A 16,395-nucleotide genomic window follows, 5' to 3' on the forward strand; every position below is an offset into this window, starting at 1 on the left:
AAATGCAATTTTGTCACTGGTTAAGCTAATTATTGAATGTGCTTCCATCCAATTCCAAGGCTTTCCCACTGTGACAGCTCACCGTGTCTCCTTTCTGATGGGCTTTTTAAAATGAATAGATCTCTCTCTTGCCAAAAACGGTTTTGAGCCTTTAAAAAAAAAATCTGGAGAACTCTTTCTTCAAATGAACTCATATAATCTCAAATTATAATTTTTCAGAAAAACAGGTCTTCTCTGATTAAAACAGGCACAAAGGACCTTGGGCTTAGACTCAGAGCCACACCCAAACTCACTCTTCCTCCATTTACCCTTCAGGAGATAGCCCAAAAGTTTGCAAGAACAGTTAGAATACCACTGAGCTAAATTATATCTCAGACTCCCAGCCAGCTCTATGTTTCTACAAAAACAAAGTCACGTTGTCCAAGGAAAAATTTCACATTCCACCAGAATTAGTGCTTGAAGCTTGTCCATACAGCACGCCTACTCACCAGGATGGGCTTCAGAATGTCCAAGTTGGAAAGAAACACTCGCTCTGCGGCATCCAGTTTCTCCCCTGGCAGGCTGCAGAGCCTGGAAACTTCTTGGTCACCAAGTTGGATCACCTCTTCTAACTTTGATCCACTGCACAGATTGGTCAAACGTAACTGGTAGCCGTGCAAAAACACCTGGAAGCATTTCATGCAAAGAAAAACAAGCGGGACTGGGTTACAAAGATGGGAAGCTGGGTCCCTGAAGCCTTTTGGGTGACTTCACATCGACACAGCTATGAAGAACAGGCACCCCTGAAACAGTCCAATGCAGCGGGTCTCTTTCATGAACTTCCGACTGTGTCCAGGCATGATCTGCCAGGACACCGAACACTTGAATGTTGTGTTGGACTCATCGTCCGTCTCCCACTCTCCTGTCCTTGAGAAGGGAAATCCTGAGTCCAAGTCTTTTCTCAAAAGTGGGACACAGGATTCAGTGACTAGGAATCTAGAGTGTGAACTCCTGAAACCACTTTTATTAGAGAAAAACATTCTCATTATTTTAGAACTTATAATATGTTCAACAGGGGTTGGGCTGAATTATAGAAAAAGAAGCATTTATTCCATTTATTTGTAGGTACAGACAATTAACGGATGCAAAGAACAATTCATGCAATTTCAGGATTTGGAACTCTTCGTGTTACTTGCCTGGGAGCGGAGTACCAGCAAGCCAAGCTTCTTGTTTCATTGGGACCAGTTCTAAGTCACTCTTATCTGTTCATGATAGCAGACCCCGCCTAGAGAACCTCTGCTTGGCCACATTTTTACTTAATTAGCTTTTCTGGGCCTACATAAACTGAGCTTCTGGTATGGCCCTGACTGTCCACTAGACAGCAAGTCCAAGAAGAGGAGGGGCCTTGCTTTTCCTGCTCCCTTTGGGTCCCTAATGCTGGAACATTACCAACAGTAAAGTCTGTGGAATAATGAATGGATGATGCAGACTCTTTCTTACTCCATTACTACCTCCCCCGTTCATTTAAATCAGTGCAGCTTGACCTGCTTGTAGTACAACCTATTGTGAGTGGGGAACCTCAAGCTTCACAAAACCCATGCAGCTTTCTGACGCTGCAGAGCACTTGGCCTGCCACGGTCTCCACCACGTTTTCACCGACTACCAGGTACCCAAGCGCACTCCAGTCTGACTCCTTTCTCTAACTGTCCTTGCCTTCAGGCTGCCGGCCTCCCTTTCGTGTCTGTGGTTAAGAGTTCAGGCTACACAGAGAATCTATCACCACTCAAGGGCCGCCTCCATACTTAGCATACCCCCCATTTTTAACTGATCGGACGTGACATGACAGATACGAAACTGGCAGGGGGCAATGGAAATCATGCTAAATGCAGCTATTTTCACAGGCCTGCTCCCTTTGGCCCACCTACCGACCACACAATTGCTAAACACAACGCATATTTTCCTAGTTTCATCAGGGCAAGCGGTAAGCACATTTTTCTGATTTTAAGAGTTCGACAGCATGTGCAGCAAAGATCTTGTTTTCAGGCATAAACATTTGCACTGCTTCTGCTTATTGTAAAGACAAGCTAGTATGCAGGCATGAGACCGGGTGAGGAAGCAGTTCCCCTTTCTGCCAGAGAATAAACACGGGAGGCCTCTCTGAAAATCAATAACCATGCAAGGAGGTCTCCTACCCGCTCCACGGGAGCTGTATACCTAGTGATGCCCGAGGAAGGTTTCCAAGAATGGAAGGTTAAAAATCTATATAAACACTAACATTACTTCCTGGTTATATAAATTAAGAAAGAAAAAATAAACATTTTCTCCTTACATATCTTTCTTTAAAGGAAGCATTAAGTTTTTAAAAATCTGCTGACAGAGCTGCTCCAGATCAATAATCCTCAACCCTGCTTATTGTCTCGGAACTGTGACATTTCAACGAAAATGCTTAATTCATCTTAACTTAAAGTCATCCCCCTTTTAGGAGGAAGTTAGCAACAAATGCCAGTTGACAGGCAGGAAATCAGCTTTATTTCAACCAGCTGGCCCCTGACGGCAGGTTGCAGGTTCCACTTTCTGAAAGGCTTGGCAGCGCCAGCCAGCCTGCACAGGGAAGTAAGAATAGGTGAACTTGAGCTAATGCCCTCCGTCAGCGCCATGAGGAGGACAGGGGCTTATTCGTTTCTCTACAGGCTCCCTCGAACAATGCCATGGCCATCAGCCCCACCGAGGCAGCCGCAGGTGGCAGCTTACCTGGCGAAGGCTGACATCGGCCCCCAGCATTCTGTCCACAGTAGGCCTTGGCAGAGAGAGGTTGTGATTCAGGAATCCAGAGAAGGTTTCATTGTCCACCAGGAAATCCCGCAGCGTCAAACCTGCAGGGAAATAGTGTTTTATTTTCATTTAATAAGTAATTCCAAAAGAAAAAATATGTCAGCACAATGGGGCGAGTGGAGAAAACCTCGTTTTAAACCGATGGACAACCACAGGCTTCTGGCGTAAGCTCACAGAGCAAGGTTCGGGAGCTTCGCCGTAAGGGAGGGACACAATGAGGTTGCTTTCTGAAGACGTGGGGAGCCACACTCAGCATGCGCACTTGGGCTCAACAGTACTGTGCGCACACGCACAGCCTGCCCTGGCTTTCCAAGGAAACGACAAAGCTTTCAAAGGCTCTCACCCATCCCACCTGAGATCTGTGGCACTAACCCCTCTGCTCCTGCCTCCCCCCTGCATCTCAGATTGCTTAAATCAGAGGTATTTAAAGTCGTATTTCTTCAAGCCCCGGGGCTGCTTTCTTCGTAAAAGGGCAGCGGTTCTCCGGCTTGAGAATCACTTGCAGGGCCTGTTGACAAAGCTTGCTGGTCCCATCCCCAGAGTTCCTGATTCAGGGGCCTGGGAGGAGGCTGGAGAATGTGCTTTTCTAACAAGTTTCCGGCCGACGCTGATGCTGTGGGGCCAGGGCACGCACTTTGAGGACCACGGCGGTGGAGCATTACTCATATCAAAGTGCTTCCACCGACATTGTCTCAGTCGGTGGACACGTGATACGGAGCTCCAAAACCCAGCTCTGCGGCGCTTTAAGGAAACACCTAACTGTATATTAAAAAATCGCCTGTAGTAACGATTGGATGGCCGCAGGATTTCATACTGAACCCCTTTAAAAAATAAGCCCTCCAGGTGCATTAGAGAATGCTCCGATCCAGTGTCGTGAAGCAGAAAGAGCACTGGCCGGAAAGGCAGAATGTTAGTCCCCGGGTTGGAGGCTGTGCACACGGTGCCTCTTGGGAATTTCAGGTCATCTTCCTGAACCTCAGCTTCATCTCCAAACTGAGGTTTCTGACCAGATACTAGGCAGGGGCCCCCGACTCTAAAATACCATCGTTTTCCCTGCCCTATTTCATTTGACTGTCCACTTCTCCTTCTGCTCACTCTCTTAATAACTCAGCTTCTTCCAATACAGAGAAAGCCAGCTGATCGTGAGCACGTGGTGGGCAGTCATCGCCTGCAGACTGCAGCCCACTGTCCGACCTCTAGGGGGCAAACCCTGCAAACCAAGTCACTTAACTGAGGAGACACATGTTAGATCTGAAAACCCCCTGCGGTCTGAGGCTTAAAGAGGACAGCAGCTGCACCTGGGAGTGAGGGCGTGTGCGGGGACGCAGTGGGAGGGCCCAGCAGCCCAGCCAGAGCTCATCAGTGCTGTTGGGCCCACGTGTGTTTGCTTACACCAGTGGTTCTCAACCTTGGCTGCACATTAGAATCACCTGGGAATCTTGTTAAAATCCTGATTTCTGGGCCTCATCATTAGTAACAAAAAAAAACAGAATTTCCGGAGGATGAGGCCCAGAAATCAGGATTTTAACAAGATTCCCAGGTGATTCTAATGTGCAGCCAAGGTTGCGAACCACTGGCTTACACAAACTTGAGGAATGCACGTTATAAAAAGGAATTTAGCACAGGTCCCATCTCTAGAGAAGTGAGTCTCTGGCTACATCTAGTTACTCCTCATGTTCTTGCCCAGTTAGTGTCCTCCTCGGAATAGGGATACCTGTAGACGGCCACCTGCGTGGGGCTCACCATCACGTATGACATGATACTGTTACCGCAGGCTCACCTCTGTGGTTGTCAAACCTCAGAGCACCTGAGCTCCACTTAGGGAGCGTGCTGCTGAAAGGCAGCTGCTTGGGCCCACTCCCCACAGATCCTGGAAGAGTGGCTCTAAAATGGGGCCTAAAAATCCGTAATTTAATAAGTATCCCTTCGACTCTGTGCAGGGGTCCTGGGAACTGGACTTCTAGGAATGGTGTTTTATTTGTATGCCAAATCCACTACACCAGTGGTCGGCAAACTCAGTCAACAAAGCCAAATATCAACAGTACAACGAATGAAATTTCTTTTGAGAGCCAAATTTTTTAAACTTAAACTATATAAGTAGGTACATTGTTATTAACTTAATTAGGGTACTCCTAAGGCTTAGGAAGAGCCACACTCAAGGGGCCAAAGAGCCGCATGTGGCTCGCGAGCCAGTTTGCTGACCACGACTCTATACTATGCCTCTGGGACACACAATATGTGTTTTATCTCTGTGTCACAGTGCCCAGATCAGGGCCTGCCGAAGAATTACTGGTCAGGGAATGATGGCTGAACAATGAATATTTGGAGATGTGATTAGGACTAGGAAGGTTCCAGAAGTATCTGGGCAGCATCACAGGAGACTTCCTTTCAGCTGAGCAGGTCCAAGAAGGGCCCCGCGGTGCCAGGATGACACTCCCCAGCCACATCCCAGGAGTAAACAGGATCCCCAGAATCACACTCCCAGGGACACACTGTGACATCAGGGGTGTCCCGGCATCCCTGTGGGAGGGGTAAACAGGAAGAGATGTAGGAACACTGGTGGCTTCGCCTGGGGCGTGGCATGGGAGCCAGACACTGAGCTCTGTGGGACAAAGGGAAAAGCTCCACGCTGGGTCAGACCTCTCTGAGCCCTGGACAGGACAGAACACACACATGGGCTGCCTGTCACTGACCAGTCACGTGGACAGTGTGCTGGGGAATTCAGAACAGCCTCCTCCCTCCCGAGCAGGGCGGCTGAGCATTGGAGGCCGACCCTGGCTGCACTTGCACCGGGTCTAGGTCACGAGCAACACTCTCCAGACCAGAGAGTGGGCTCAGCGTGTTTATAAGACTCTTCTGCTATGTCAACAGGCTCTGAGGATGAGAGCAGCTGGGTGTGATCAAACTCCAACCGCCTATCAGTGAATCCCCTGGATGAGACATGAGAACCAAGAAGCTGATGAAACAGTCAGCGCAACCCTCTGGCAGGGCATGTGCAGAGGGGTGAGGTCACTGGGTGGGGAAGCAGCAAGGAGGCCCAGACTCCTGGTCACAAAGAATCTGCATTCTGGTCACATGGATCCCACACATGTGGACACTTACAGTCACACAGCACCAACAGCAGCTGCAGCCGGCGTGGGCACGGAAAGGCAGCGTGATGTGGCGCACCGGTTCTCAACCTTGGCTCCCATTAGAGTCACATGGGGAGCTTTACTAAACTCCCAGTGCCCGGGCCACACCCCCCAACCACTAATCAGAACTGGGGCTAAGTCCCGGGCATCGGAATTTTATAAACTCCCCCAGGTGATTCTGGACAAGGTTGAGAAACAATGGCATAGTAGATTAGGATGAGAAGGAAGAGGAAGGAATGTGGCATGTGTGAGGCCAGAGGGATGGCTTTGTATCTCTGGTCTCAGTTCTCTCCCTTATGTGGCCGGCAGGAAAATGAGTGGAGAAGCCAAGAACTTGAGAAAGCCAGATGTCTGAAACAGTCCTTCTCCTCTCAGCCCAGCGGACGCCTAACCCTTCTTTATGACTTGAGCCATGATTCATCCCTCCAGGAAGCCTGCCCTGACTTCCCCACCCACAGCTGGGTTAGATGGCCTTCCTCTGTGGCATCTTATCTTTCCCTCGAGCACCATACAGATCAAAGTGCAGGTGTCTGCGCACACCTCTCTCCCCAAGGAATGGAAGTGCCCTGAGGGCCAGGACTCTCTCCTGGCATGCAGCCGTGCCTGGCACAGAGGAGGCACTCAGTAGCTAGTGGGTGTGTGAAGAAATGAATGAACACAAATGAGTGAATTAACCAATGAACTGAGATGATCTGGAAAACAGCCCATCGTGGAGAAGGAAGTTCACCTCGTGGAGGTTAGGGAAGAGTGGAACAGGACGTGAAGCTGAAACCAACCAGCTCAGGGCAGCACCAGTGTCTCTGAGCCCACTCAGCTGCATCTGCCCAGGTCATGAAGACAGTTGGGTGGTGGAAGCTGGAAGCAGGGAGTAGGGAGATGTCAACAGAACCCATGGGGTCGACAATGGCATTTACCTCACTGGGCTGAGCTGGGGGTTAAATGAGAAAATATAGCTAAAGTCCCAGGATAATGCCAGGCACTGAGAAAGGTACTCAATACGGCTACTATCATCATCACCTTCAGGAAAGGCTGGTTGCATTAGCTTCATTGGGTGTGTGTGTGTGTGTGTGTGTGTGTGTGTGTGTGTGTGTCTATGTTATGTATTTGCCTGGCTGAATTCCTGAGTTGGACAGAATTGTTGAATTATTTCTGCTGATACTGTCTACGAGATAAAGGTTGAAGCTGCCTGATATGTCTATTCAGAACTTGACTGAGGAATTTTAAAATCTAGCATTTTACAGAGAATCAACAGGAAAGATCACATCTACGAGGTCACTACAAGGGTTAGCGTAGGTGTAAGATGACTGATAAGAAAGACCAGTTATTAGAGGCAAGACAGGGAACATTTAGTGAAAAAGGCAGACGCTTAGCCATTTCACTTGGCCCAAGTGAGTTGGCGTGACCTCAGTTCTCTGATCTGTGAAAGGTGGGATAAGAAGATGACTTTGGAGGTTTTCTCATCGGTGATGTTGAAAGGTACTTCTGGGGTAAAACGAAGCCAGCGCTGGATGTAATGTCAGAAGATCTGAATCCGAGTCCTAGCTCTGCTGCTCCTTGACTGCGTAACCATGAACCTCACTTTTTCCCTCTGAATCTCTCTGGGCCTCAGTTTCCCTAAACACAAAATGGGACTATTAACACTCACAGGCTGTTGTGAAAACCAAGATCAAGAAAGTGAAAGTAGCCTTTCATAGGGAAAGAGCTAAGGAACCTGTTTTCCACAGGTGCCTGAGCGGGTCTGAATGCTGTCCCAGAGCACGGCCGCCAGGGAGCTGGGCCTGCGGTCACTGAAGTGTGAGCCCCTGCTGCCTGCAGAGAAGACTGAACCTCCCTCTCCAGCAGAAGGCCAGGAGAGCTTTCCTGCTGCAGTCGCTACACTAGGGACCTAAATACTAGATCCACTGAACTCGGCCTCCTTGGTTTTGGCTAGAGGAGCAGATGGTGGTCTGTCCAGTTCCCAAGCGCTTTCTTTGGGTGTGGTGAGGTGGGCAAAGGAAAGGAGGAAAAGTAGCATTAGGACCTTGAAGTCTAAAGAACAAAAGTGAAATGTGCATTTTGTGGACTGAGGAAGAACTGGACAGAATCCTCAGTTTCTTGCTAATTCTCTGGGCCAGGCCTCTGAGAAGCTATGGAAACACCTTCAAGCAGGTAGAGGGGTGTGGCAGGAGAGGCCCTGCACCAGGGGGAGCTTTCAGTCAGTGTTCCTGGGATTCTTTCCAGCCTGCCAGAGAGCAGCAGGGAAGGACAGGAGAAGGAGGGGGCAGAAGGAGGACAAGGGGAGAGGAGTGGGGAGAGGGAGAAGGAGAAAGGAGGGGGGAAGAGTGAGGAGAGGAGAGGAGGTTCGGGAAGGAGGGGAAAGGCAGCAGGGAGGCGGAGGAGGGAAGCCCTGAGCCAGAGAGCTGGGGTTACTCTCGGTCAATGCCCTCCAGTCCCCGGCTCGGGTTTCAAGATTGCTGTAGTCTCTTTTGTTCAACATGAAAAGGAACCACAGCAATCAGCTGCTTGAGAAGTGGGTGGAGGCGGCAAATGAAAAAAAGGAGAAGTGGAGAACAGATCAGGTCAGCATCCCAGGCCCAGACACTCTTCTGAAAAGGACCCCAGGAGGGTCTCCCAGCCCTCGCCCTGCCCCATCAAATGGGGAATGAGCTTAGGGGCCTGGCCCAAATTCCAATTTGTGGCTTTTCTCAGGCTAAGCTTGTCTGGCTTTATAAACAAGACCTTGAAGCATTTCTCTGCTATAAAAGGGCTGGTAACAAACACACTCGGGTTTCTTCTTGGCGGTTTTTCATTGTTGTTTAGGTTTATTTTCCGGGTGGGCAGGCTGTATTCCCTTCTTTAAGGACAGCTCCTGCCTGTTCACTGAGATGGCTGGACCCCGCTCTGGGGAAGACCAGGCTTCCTCGGGGAAGTTCAGGGCTCTGGAGAAGCAGGGAAAGCAGGTGGCCTGGCTATTCCCTGGGGTGACTCCTTGGCTGGTGAGAGAAGGCCAGGAGCCTGGGGTGCACCTAGCCTCCGGTCCTCCCTGCTGGGCATCTCAGCCTGGGTTCCCAACCCAGAAGTTTCCCTCTCTACAGTGAGGGCTTGCTCGGGGATTCTAAGAGCCCACGTTCCAGGTTCTGGGTAACCTGGTTCAAATCTCAGTTCCAGAATGTTCCAGTTCTGTGGCGTTGGAGAGGTGGCTTGGGCTGAGCCTGCATTTCTCTGTAAACGGAGGTCCACCTTATAGGGATATAGGTATCCTGAATACTGACTCATTACGTATGAGAAAATACAAGCTGAAAATTAAACAAGTTCAAAATAAATGGGTTAATAAAGTCATGATGACGACAATGGTGTGATGGGTTCCAGAGAGAAACCAGAAAACTTAGGGTTATGCTCTCTGAACCCTCTGAGGCCAGAGTCTGCTCTTGAAACCAGGGGGAGTTCTGTTTAGGAGCCACAAAGTCCTTAAAGTATTTTTACATGGTATGTGAACCTGCATTAGTTCAACCAGCTTTTAAATGCCCACTGAACCCAAACACTAGTGCTAGTGTTCTCAGCAGCTATATTGCTCGGTGCTCCTTGAAGGCAGGAGCCTGTAACAGAAGAGATGCGATAGAAAGACACGATCCTTTCCCTTGCTCCCAAGAGGGGATGGACAGAGGGTGGATGAACAGAGTTGCGAGCCTCCAGCCCTCTCTGCCACGCCAGAATCAGTCACCGATGACATCAAGGACATCACACATCTTTCCCCAGATCCATCTACGGAAGCAGTAGCATATGCGTGTCTTACTAAGATGCGGCCAAGGCGGGAGAGGTGGTTGGTAGCCCCTGGAATGAGGATTCACATCAACTGGTAAGAATCTGAATAATAACCAGGTCCTCAAAGAGCCCGTGGAGACGGTAGCCGCAAAGGAAAAGGGTGCCTTGCTCACACTGGCCAGGAGCCCTCCTGATGCAGTGGGGGCAGCCGGCAGAGTGGGGCTGGCTTTGGGAGAGGAGTTCAGGACCCCAAACGAAGATGAGTTTATGAATTAGGGGCTGAGAAGAGATTCTTTCCAGGACTGGACTAAGGAAGAACTGTTAACCTGTATCATGTATAAATAGCTTAGTTTCTCTTCCTTTAAAGTTAATACAATATTTTAAGGGGAAAGGTCATGATTTGTGGGTAGTGGAAGTTGATTAGCATTCACTGATCATCAGACATGTGATATGAATTATTCCCTTAAGTCCCTAGAACAGATTTCCAGGAAATATATTATTCTCATTGTTCAAATGTGAAAACAGACCCAGAGAGGTGAATATCCTGTTCAAGGTTACAGAGCAAGCAAGTGGCAAATTGGAACCCGATTGGCTCTGGCTACAAAGCTTTGGCTCTTTCTACTATATCAGGAAATAAATAAATCTCTTTACTCTTTAAAAAAAATGCCTCATCATGTTTTGGCATCAAGCTAATGATGCTACCCTTACTTCTCAGTATAAGGCAACATGGCAGCATAGGGTGGTGGAAAGATGCTGACAGACCTGGATTCAATTCCCAACTTTATTCAATGGTCTTGGGCACCAGACATAACACTTTCCAGCTTCAATTTCCTCATCAATAAAATGGGGATGATAACATCAACCTGCTAGTGGCAGTGTAAGTCTTGAAGGTAATGATATATTAAAATGTAAAAGGGCATCATTACCTGATGCGACTTCATCCGCTGGACAAAGTGTCACTCTAAGATCGCCCTGCCCTTTCATGCCCCAGTACAGCAGTGATAAGAGGACCGGAAATGGGAAGCTCTCAACTGGAAACAAACTGAACTCCCAAACTGCTCTTCGTCACCCAAGATTGTAAATATAATCTTATGTTTATAAGATGATAAATAAATCTTAAACTGGAAAAGCAAAAGTCAAGAAATAATGTTTTTTTCCTACTATTCTTGATGAGAGCAATGCAAACTTTTTAAAGGCAGTCCAATATTGCGGGGTACACGCTGTTGTGTCGTCGAGTACAATTGTGCCTTCTATTCTTGCCTGGGTAATGTTGACCTTTGACTCGATTTCGTTCAGGCAGGATTTCAACACAGCGCTGCAGCAAGAGTGGCAGGCCCCGGATTGCAGCCTGGCGGGGACCAGCCCCACGGCAGGCGGAAAGCGAGGGCCCGGGCTCTGGGAGCAGGCTGGCTGTGACAGATCCAGGATAACTCTCTCACGTTAGGTAGAAAGGTGTCAAAATATGAAACCCTAAGACCCTAAATTAGAACTTTTGACAAGTGCATACAGAATGTGAGTTGCGGTCACCCAAAGATTTAAAGGAATTTCCAGTTTGATGACATGATATTGACACATAGGTCATGAGCTCTTTCAATAAGATGACACACAGGGGACCCACAAGGACAAAACACAACGTTTGGGGCTGCAACCTCCCCTTCAGCGGCTGCTCCCGGGGAGGGGAGGGGAGGGGAGGGTTCAGGCGGGAAGGAGAAGTGGCTGTGAGTCACAGGATGTTCTTTTCTGGATGGGCCTTGGGGAGCGGTCCACCCATGCCCGTGACCCATGAAGCAGGGAAGTGGAGGAAGTCTGGCATTGCTCTTTCGGAAGCCCTCTTGTCTCCTTTCTGATCCCAGCCCACGAATGCCTAGAATCCTGTTTCCTTCGAGACGTCTCGGCTTCACTGGGCTGCTCTCTTTAGGATGTAGGAATAGCAGAGTATGAAAGACCGACGGTGTAGCCTTTTTCCTACCTCTTGTCAGCTGTACTTCCTTAGGCAAATTACTTAGCCTCTCTGAACATCGGCGCCTTCATGTGCATAAAAAGGAACAAAATTCCCTACCTCACATGATGGTTGTGAACATGCAGTGAACAAAAGTACAAGCCTGGTACTTCCCATGTGCCAGATACTATACTAAATGCTTTATCCTTATTGGCTCATTTATTCCCCACAATGTCTCTGAGAGAGGTTCTGTGAATGTCTCCACTTTGAGGAAACTGAGACACAGAGATGTTAGGGAATGACCTGCTGGTAGGCAGCCGAGCCAAGATTTGCACCAAGGCAGCCTGGCTGCCAAGTGTGTTCTCTTAACACCAAAGTGTACTGCCCAGCGGATGTTTACAAGATGACAATTCTGCAACCCCTTTCCTCAACACCCTGCCATGGCCAACTACACTGCCATGTCCCCAAAGCCTGCCTGCCCTCTGGGGAACATGCCTTTTTGAGACTCAAAGATCAAAGCAGAATCAAAGGTCCATACAGTTAGTTCTCAGTGTTGCCAGTAAATCCAACAGCCAGGAACTCGTGACCCTTTCCCCTAAGTAAATTCCAGGCGAAGCCTCAAGACTTATTTCACAAAAGTCCTACAGAGCACATCAGAAAGGCCAAGCAAACCAGATGTGTACCAGGAATACACAGAAAATGGCAGTCATGCCATTGTCCCAAAAATCTAGCCGAAGGGATGGGCAAGCTCGAGACCCAAGTCAGAGGTCAGAGCGGGGGGAGTCATTCCCTAAGTCTAGAAAAATAAAAAATTGGGGAGGAGGGGGGAGAAAAGGTAGGAAAAAACAAGAGCTGTCTTTAACTATTTCAAGGGAAATAAAATTAGCCTCATTCTCTAAAAGGTATAGCAGGGCAGTGGATATTTTCTGATAATGAAAGCTGTCAACACCCAAAAAGAGCTGCCGTGTGAGAGGGAGGTCCCCACCTGGGGAAGTGGGGGTACGGGAGAGAAGGCTGAGGATGGCAGGGCCTCAGACCAAGGATCCTGCCCATGCTGATGGGGACAGGGCAGGAGAGCCAAGCGCAGGCCTCTCAGCCAGCATCTGCATGGCAACCCTCAGCCTGCGACTCTCTGAAATCCAGAGTGCTAGTCAAATCCCGCAAAACATGGCTGACTTCACCGAGGAAGGAGCAACACTTCCCGCGTTTCCCTCTGGAATGAGGCCTGGCTCTGTGCGGCAGGACAGGCAAAGAAAGGAGGAAGAGATGCAAGAAGTGGCTACGGGACAGAAAAGGAACCTACTGGGTGAATGGAGAGCTAAGCACTGATGGGATACGATCAGTATCGGAGATCTTCTCTCTTCAGAGCTGAGCAGAGAAAGCTTTTCGAATGCAGTTTTGGCTTCTCTCGTCCACCCAAACTCCTATGGCCAGTTGCTCAAAGGAGAAACGTAGTTGTGTCTGAGGAAGCCCCACTAAGATCTGAAACTCCGTTTAACAGCTAGTTTACCCCCGTCAGCCCGTCTATTTCTCCAGCCATGAACTTGAGAGCAGAAGAGCAAGGCCAGGTGCTCAGAAATGCATCGCTGACACATAAGAACAACATTGTCTCCCATTTATTGAACATCTACTATGTGCCAGACACTTAGACTTCATATTTTACATTGCAAGTTACCTATTCATTACAGCTGAGGAAATGAAGGCTCAGAAAGGTTAAATGGCTTGGCCAACATGTCTCCAACTGCAAAATAATCATAGCTCATATCCGCTAGATGTTTCCTATGTACCAGATGCTATTTTTAAGCAATTAAATGTTATATCTCGTTTATCCCTCAAATTAATCCCATGAGGTAGCTTCTCCCATTGTTCCAAATTCATAGATGAGAAGCCAACAGGGCCCGAGGGACTTAGTCACAAAGACACAAAACCACAAAGTAAAATATCCTAACACTCTTTCAACTCTTTCCTCTGGCCACACTGCCTCTGCAGTAGAAGGATCACCCAGCTCTGCCTCTGGTCTACCAGGTGGTGCTTCGGTAGATGAGGAAGGACTGGTGCTTTGCTTGGTGTTTGCACCTCTCTGTGTCCTGCGCTGGGACAGACACATGTGTGCAGGACCAGGGACCTACAGGACACGGAAACAGCATCCAGGAGGCCTGGCCATGCAGCCAAACGCAGTCCAGCTGGAGGGCCCTCGACGCTGACCCTAAGTGCCAGCGCACCTCTGTCCGATGTGAAGCGGCACCTTCTCCGTGCCACCAGGCACAGCTGTGCTTCCCTTTGTCGTCAGGCCCCGCAACACCCTCTGCCTCTTTCCCTGCCCAGGGAAAGGACAGATCTGTCTGCCATCCAACTCCGGTTTAAACTCTAACACTTCACACCATTTCTTCTTTTGCCAAGTGGATCCCAAACTGGGAGGCCTTTCAGAGAAGGCCAGCTCACCCAAGACACCAAACTAAGTACAAAGAACTTTCCTTGAGCAGTGGCGGCAGCTGGCCCATGATGGGGAGTAATTGATCACTGACATTGTTTAGAACCACCAGTGTGCGGTGATGATAAAAAGAAGATTGACTTTCACTGGGCTTCATTTTTGCTTTTAAATTCTCTGCAGACCATGCACACCACCATGGTCTGCACCCAGGGGACTGCTCCCACGCCCCCTGCCGCCTTGCAGGCCACTGCCCTGGATGCTCCACGACTTCTTCAGCCAACACCTTGGCCAACAAACTGCCTGCTCTGCAGATACTTCCTTAAATGGTGTGCCCGGCACTTATCCAATCAGAGATCAAGATTGCTCTTTTTAGAGATCAGAGTTCAAATGTCCATCAGGCTCAATCAGTTGACTAGGGGGAAGATGAATTGCATTTTCTTTTTAGAAGTAAATGCTTATTTTCACTTATCCATATCAAGTTGCAACTTTAATTGTTCTTATCTGCACAGAAATATCCCCGTCTATAAATCGGCCCATTCACTGCAACCATATGGCCTAGACTCCAGAGAAATGAAATTGGAAGCACCCTGCACCCCTAAGCCATCCTAACACCAAGCCTGTGCCATTCCTCTCTGGGGGGTTTTCTTCTGTCACCTGGAGGAGGCCAGGGCACTCATTGTTTTCCCAGTTTCCCCTGAAATGCCTCCTGCAGAAAGGCTTCCAGCCCAGCCACAGAGGAGGAAAACCCAGCAGGGGAGAGTTCAGAGGGGCCAGCACCAGGCCGCCTGAGCTGCTCTCTCCCTGGGGCAGGTCAAGTTCCAATGATACACCCATACAGAGCAAGGGTTGGCTTACTTGAGCTGTTGTTCTCGATCTTCTGCAATGTTCTCAGGACCTTGTGTATGTCCTTCATGCTGGTGTCTCTCTGGCTGTATAAGAGAAGCCGCTGAGCATCTGAGAACAGGCGAGACACACTGCAGGGAGGACAAGAAAAGCACAAAAGCTCTGTTAGGCCAGCTGCCTCTCCCACATGAAGGAAACCTGGCTGCCGGGTCCTCTACTCCTGCTGTTCCCCATGCCCAGCTTCCTGATACTCTAGGCTTCTAAACACTCCCAGCCCAGCCCAAATGCTCCTCCCCATGTGTCCACCAAATCCTGCCACTTCTTTCAAGGCCCAGCCCATGTGCCTCATCTCCAGGAAGCCCACACACACACACACACACACACACACTCCCCCAGGGCCCACTTATCCATGAGACACAGTGGGCATAGTACCTAGGACTCAGGCTACTCTTGGGGTGCACAAAAAAAAATTTAATTTCTTTTAGAAGCAGAATAAAACCCCAAATTCAGAATGAATATGTATAAGATGAATCCAGCTTGGGTTATATTCACCTTTAGATCAACACACTTATGAAATAAAGTTTTTAATATTTCTGCATAGAAGGGGCCATGAAAACTACAATACCCATGGTCTGTGGATATTATAACGTGGCCCTGCAGCTTCCCCAGGACTGTCTGGGTACACCTCCTACAGTCCATTCTAACTCCGACCATGGTCTGTGCATTCCAGGAATCTTTACTGGCTCATTTGGCAAACACTTACTAAACCCATACTGATGTTCGGTGTTGAAGTCAGGAGTCAGGAATACAAAAGTGAAGGGAGTGACATCCTGGCCCTCAGGAAATTCACACCAGGGAAGAGAAAGACCAGGCAGTGGCAGTATGAGAGGCACCGACAGAGAGAGAGCTGATCTGAGGACAGGGAGGGCCTTGGCTGTGAGCTGGAGAGCAGGCCCCCTCCGTGCACATCTCTTACCTACCCCTCCCCAGCACCTAGGCCAGGCGGCTCAAATGCACAGAGAATGTCTGCTACATGAGTGAACCGACACATGGAGCAGAGGTCTCCCCAGAGGAGACCAGCACACTCCTTGTCTTCCCTTCCCAACATAGTCAGTTTTTGGAGGAAAACTGTCTCTCCACACCCCCGACCGCCCCCCAGACACATGACTTGTAGCTCCACAATCTTAAATCTGGCAGCAATTCTCCCTGCCCTCATTCTTCAGACTTCATTGCACAAACCTTGATGAAAGCAACTTCAGAATTCTCCAGAGGTTGAGAAGGGAAGAGAAGAACTAACTGACAAGTCTGGGAAAGAAAACCTGACCTGGTACTTACATGGATTCGTTAAAGTTTCCGACAACGCCCGGAGCCTCACCAGGAGTTGGGTACCGGAAACACGGGTTATTGGCGTTGCAGATAATCCCCTGGACCCAGGGAAGCGTTCCTGCGGAGGGCATGGCTTTGTTTGGAAAGTGGCCTGTTGACATAGAGAAGAAACG

General features: G+C 49.1%; 1 protein-coding gene across 1 annotated transcript in view; it reads right to left on the bottom strand.

Annotated features, from left to right (window-relative positions):
* The window catches only part of ABCA1 (ATP binding cassette subfamily A member 1), a 114,360-nt gene that overhangs the window by 62,207 nt on the left and 35,758 nt on the right, over nt 1-16,395 (bottom strand). Inside the window, exons 4-7 of the mRNA XM_081103435.1 lie at nt 16,232-16,373; nt 14,909-15,027; nt 2,731-2,852; nt 489-665 (exon numbers count right to left, since the gene is read on the bottom strand). Coding sequence (XP_080959561.1) covers nt 489-665; nt 2,731-2,852; nt 14,909-15,027; nt 16,232-16,373 — 560 coding nt within the window. The remainder of the gene's footprint in view (nt 1-488; nt 666-2,730; nt 2,853-14,908; nt 15,028-16,231; nt 16,374-16,395) is intronic.

The sequence above is a fragment of the Myotis nattereri genome, assembly GCF_964212035.1.
Source record: "Myotis nattereri genome assembly, chromosome: 12".
NCBI lineage: Eukaryota > Metazoa > Chordata > Mammalia > Chiroptera > Vespertilionidae > Myotis > Myotis nattereri.